At 34.9% G+C, this 4356-nt stretch overlaps 1 protein-coding gene across 1 annotated transcript; it reads left to right on the forward strand.

The window, feature by feature from the left end:
• Positions 1–638: 638 nt before the first annotated feature.
• Positions 639–1411, forward strand: LOC124893458 (pectate lyase 3-like; the record flags this gene model as incomplete). Its single annotated transcript, XM_047404456.1, has 2 exons — positions 639–771; positions 957–1411. Coding segments are annotated over 2 exons (355 nt in total), but the record flags the coding sequence as incomplete, so codon positions are not given.
• Between the last annotated feature and the right edge of the window lie 2945 nt (positions 1412–4356).

Below are 4356 nucleotides of genomic sequence, written 5' to 3' on the forward strand. Positions count from 1 at the left end.
TAATTGCAACCAGAGAATGCCAAGGTACCCTACAAATTTAAATAATTTCTCTGAACTGAATTCTAAGATTTCTTTAGCTTTTTGGAATTAGTAAGATAAATGACAAACTCGGAACCAAAATAAGCCACAAAATAAAAAAAGTGACCAAAGTAGACTAAATGTAATAAATTATTACTAAGATAAATGACTCACATGTGGATGGGGAATTTGAAGTTTATGGAATCCTACACAATCTCAAATTAATATATAATAATAATATATAACTGAAAATATTTATGTTGATATTTAGTGAAATAGGATTTGAATAAAAGCTACCGAGTTCCAATGAATAGTAAATTTCTCTATGAATCACCCCTTGACTTAATGTAACATAAGAAATATCTTTATTTTTCTTCCGGAAATCTTCAAAATTCGTAATGCTTGTTTTCTAATCACGTCTTCTTCTTTCAACTCTTCCAGCGGAAAAAGTGGAGGTGTTATCTATAGCCTAGGGACTAAGAAAAAGAGGAATGTAGGCAATTGCAATATATAGTATGCAGATTTTCCCTTACATTTTACTAATAAAATTATTTGACACCTCATCAGTATCGTAACGCATACGTGACAAACATGTATTTGTTTTGTGTTTATTTATGCAGGATTCGTCATGGATATGCACATGTGGTCAACAATGTTTACAAGGGATGGGGTAGCTACGCAATAGGGGGAAGCATGAACCCAAGCATTAAGAGCCAAGCCAATTATTTCTTTGCAAAAGGAGGAAGGAACGAGGTAAACATTTTACTGTCAATGCCTATTTTATTTTGTTAGCCTATCGTGAATTTAGGCAATTATAACGAGAACTCCTTATCAATTTATAATGCAACCCTATCCAGTGGAGGACTCTAATTAATGAGAGAAATGAGCGGTGGTCGATTGATTGATTGATTGATTGATGAGCGTGATATATGGTACAGGTCACATGGAAACAGGAGAGTGGTGAAGTGGAAGGGAATTTCCAGTCAGTTAAAGATGTATTTGCGAACGGAGCATGTTTCAATGGATCGGGTTCTGGTCGTGACGCCGTGCGGCCAAACTATACGCCAGAGCAAGCGTTTCCAGTGGAAGATGGACACAAGGTCAAGGAGTTAACAAAAAATGCAGGTGTCTTAAAATGTCCTACTTCTTCTACCTGCTGATCACAATACGTAGCTGAAGCATTGGAGGTAAAAGTGAGAGATTAATTTTCTAGTATTCTTTACTACTAGAAAATAGCACCATATAACCTCTTTCTTGTAACTTTTCAAGAACAACATATTGAAGAAAGATTTCATCATCTTTGATGCTATTTCATTGTCTAAATATTTACTAAGTAGTATTTATAGAACTAGGCCTAATAAGGCCTAAAAGAATTGTATTACACCCATCAAGTCATATTTATGACGATGTATATTTTTTTTAAAATCAAAATCCATTCATCCATGCTTTTATCTCCTCAAATGTAAGATTCCAAAAATTTAGATGATTTTATTTTAAACCCTTCCTCGTATTTAACAATGATGTTTTACTTGAATCATGATAAGGGATGGTAATAGGATAACTATGGAGAGTTTCGGAATTTTTGAAAAGTGTTCGGGGTTATTTCAGAATCCCGAATCGGTGAGGGTCTTCGATAGCGGTGTGCCACGCCCTGAGCATGCCGTGATAAGAGTGTGCCACTCCCAAGGGCACAAAACACGATTTTTTTTTCAGTTTGGGGTGAGGACTTTTTTGGTCTGTTACCCAATTAAATGAATTTAAGCATTCGTCAACCCTTATTAACTTATCAGTTGTTATAATTTACCATCATTCTTCCCCCTCTCAACTCTCAAAAGAAGTAAAATAAGGTTTTTTCAAGAATTCAACTCTCAGAGCTTTAACCACAAGTTTTTTTCCAAATTCACTCCAATAAAAAAGACATGTCGAACACTCCCTACTTTAGTTACTATTCTAAAGTGTAAATTTTGTTATCGTTTTACTTATTTCGTCGATGTTTGAAGTTGGAATTGTGAATTGTCATTAAAAAAATTAAATATTGATTTTTCCTTCTTCTTACATGTTATTTTTAACCACTTGTGAAGGATTTTGGTGATTTGAACTAAATGATTGTAAGGATGCATTTCATTATATAAATTTTGAAATATTGAATGTTATGAATGATTGAAATTATAACTTTCAAATCCTTTTGAAAAAGCTTTGAATTAAGATAATGAACAGAGATGACAACCCATCTTTTTCAACTATCGAAAGTGTTGAATTCTATGACTTGCTTTGAAATTCTTATATATGTAATTTAATGATGAGTATGAGTATGATTTTGAAGGATGGGGCTAAGGAGTCGATAATGTTTTATGACAATATTTTCTTGGCATGATACAAATGACTTGCAAGTCTTGGTATAACGATACCAATATGAGAATGCCTTAATGAACGACTTCATGGTGAATAATACGTAAAAATGTTTTAATTGGGAATTAAAGAAAATTATATAGCTTCACCGTGAAGGCGTATGCCCTCGTGACCAACGCCCGAAACTTATTCTTGCTGGCATAGGGATGTCGTACCTTATTTGAACGATAAAAATGATTTTCTTAACATGAGGATAATATGGTGGCTCCAGTGTATTGGTGACTTTTGCCTAACCTCAGTACGTGCTGCAAACATGGACTGAGGCTCCGCCGATTGGGGAGTACCGGACCCATATGGCTTGTAGGTTATTGAATGACAATGGAAAAGCTATATAGTTCGGGATTAAATTTTAAAAGATCATGTCTACATTCCTTACCGCTTACCCTGACATTCTATTATCTTTATGGTTGTTGAGCATATGTTGTAAGACTGTTTTTGGTAAATGTATTTTAATCCTTTTCCTTGAGTTGCATGTCAGTATTCGCCGTACTGACCGTCCCCAGATGCTACATCATTTCATGATGTAGGTCCAACGGTCTTTTCTTGTGACCCTGTGCAGCATTAGGTGGAGCATAATCCAATTGAATAGCTGGTGAGAAGTGGTGAGCCCTCCATCATCTGGAATGCATTCATATTTTTCACTTATTATATCATTTTCTTACTTTTGATTTTGTTTTGCATAGTTGGGGTCATGTCCCGACTTAGTGGATGTTTATGAATAGAGGCTTGTAGATAGTATTGGGTTATTGTTTTCAGATTTGAATTTTACTTTCAAAACTTCATTTCGTTATTCATCAAACTCTTTTACTATATGGATTGGCTTTCACAGTTTCTTTATATTAGTATGTTTATGACGTAAGGCTAAGGGGCCATCTTAGATCTTGCTTGTCTTGAGGTATCCATCACAGTCTGGACTCCGATTCGAATCGTGACATTAAATTTGATGGAGGGGGCCATAATACCGGACCTCCTAAAGCTTGTTGATCTAAAAGATCATCAAACATTAAGATTCAAAGCATTAAGATTATATAATAGATAGGAGGGTCATAGTGGTAGTTGAAGCTCTTCTTTGATCTTCTTCTGAAGGAAGTTCGTTCTAGCTTATTTAATCTCAAAAGGAACCTTAGCCAAAGGTGGCAGCTCAAACTCATGCTCATGCCAAAAAATGAGAGTAGCTTGTTCTTGTGGTATTTAAACTTGTATAAAGTTGAATAAATAGATGTATGTATCCTTCACATGTAGATTCATGTCATGAGATACATATTATAAATCGGACAGAATGAGCAAACCACGAGTAAAAGAAAACAAGAAAAACATACAGATTTACGTGGAAACCCTTGCGGAAAAACCTACGGGCAGGCAGAGGAGGTTTCACTATAATGAAGAGAGTACAATGTGGAGAAGGCTGAATTTTTTGAATAACGAAAATAACCCACTAAATCACACTTATATAATACGTGCTTACAAATAGGTACTAGGCCCAAAAAATACAAACATGGGTCACAAATGCGAAACTTTCAGGGCTATACCAACAAAATGCGGGTCACAACTCTAACAATACACACGAATGGAATTGAATTATACTAGTTCAACTTTATACAAGTCTAAGCGCTTAATTATTTGTGCACATCAAAAATCAAAGGCCGTAAATTGTTAGAGTGAGAGCCCTACCAGTTTTAATAAATTACTCTATTTATTAACTATCTGTGGAACAAGTAGCTAAACGTGGTTCACAGAAGTAAAAACTGAACATAATAATTTTTACGTGAAAAACACCCGGCTCAAGAAAGGTGTAAAAAACCACGACCTGTACCTCTACAGGATTTAAACCCAACTCCACGATAACTCTTGAGCCTCAACAATCAACAAAATTACAAGACTCCTTGTAACTAGGAATTAAAACTTCTAACTCCTATACTATAAAAACAC

The sequence above is a fragment of the Capsicum annuum genome, unplaced genomic scaffold (assembly GCF_002878395.1).
Source record: "Capsicum annuum cultivar UCD-10X-F1 unplaced genomic scaffold, UCD10Xv1.1 ctg59908, whole genome shotgun sequence".
NCBI lineage: Eukaryota > Viridiplantae > Streptophyta > Magnoliopsida > Solanales > Solanaceae > Capsicum > Capsicum annuum.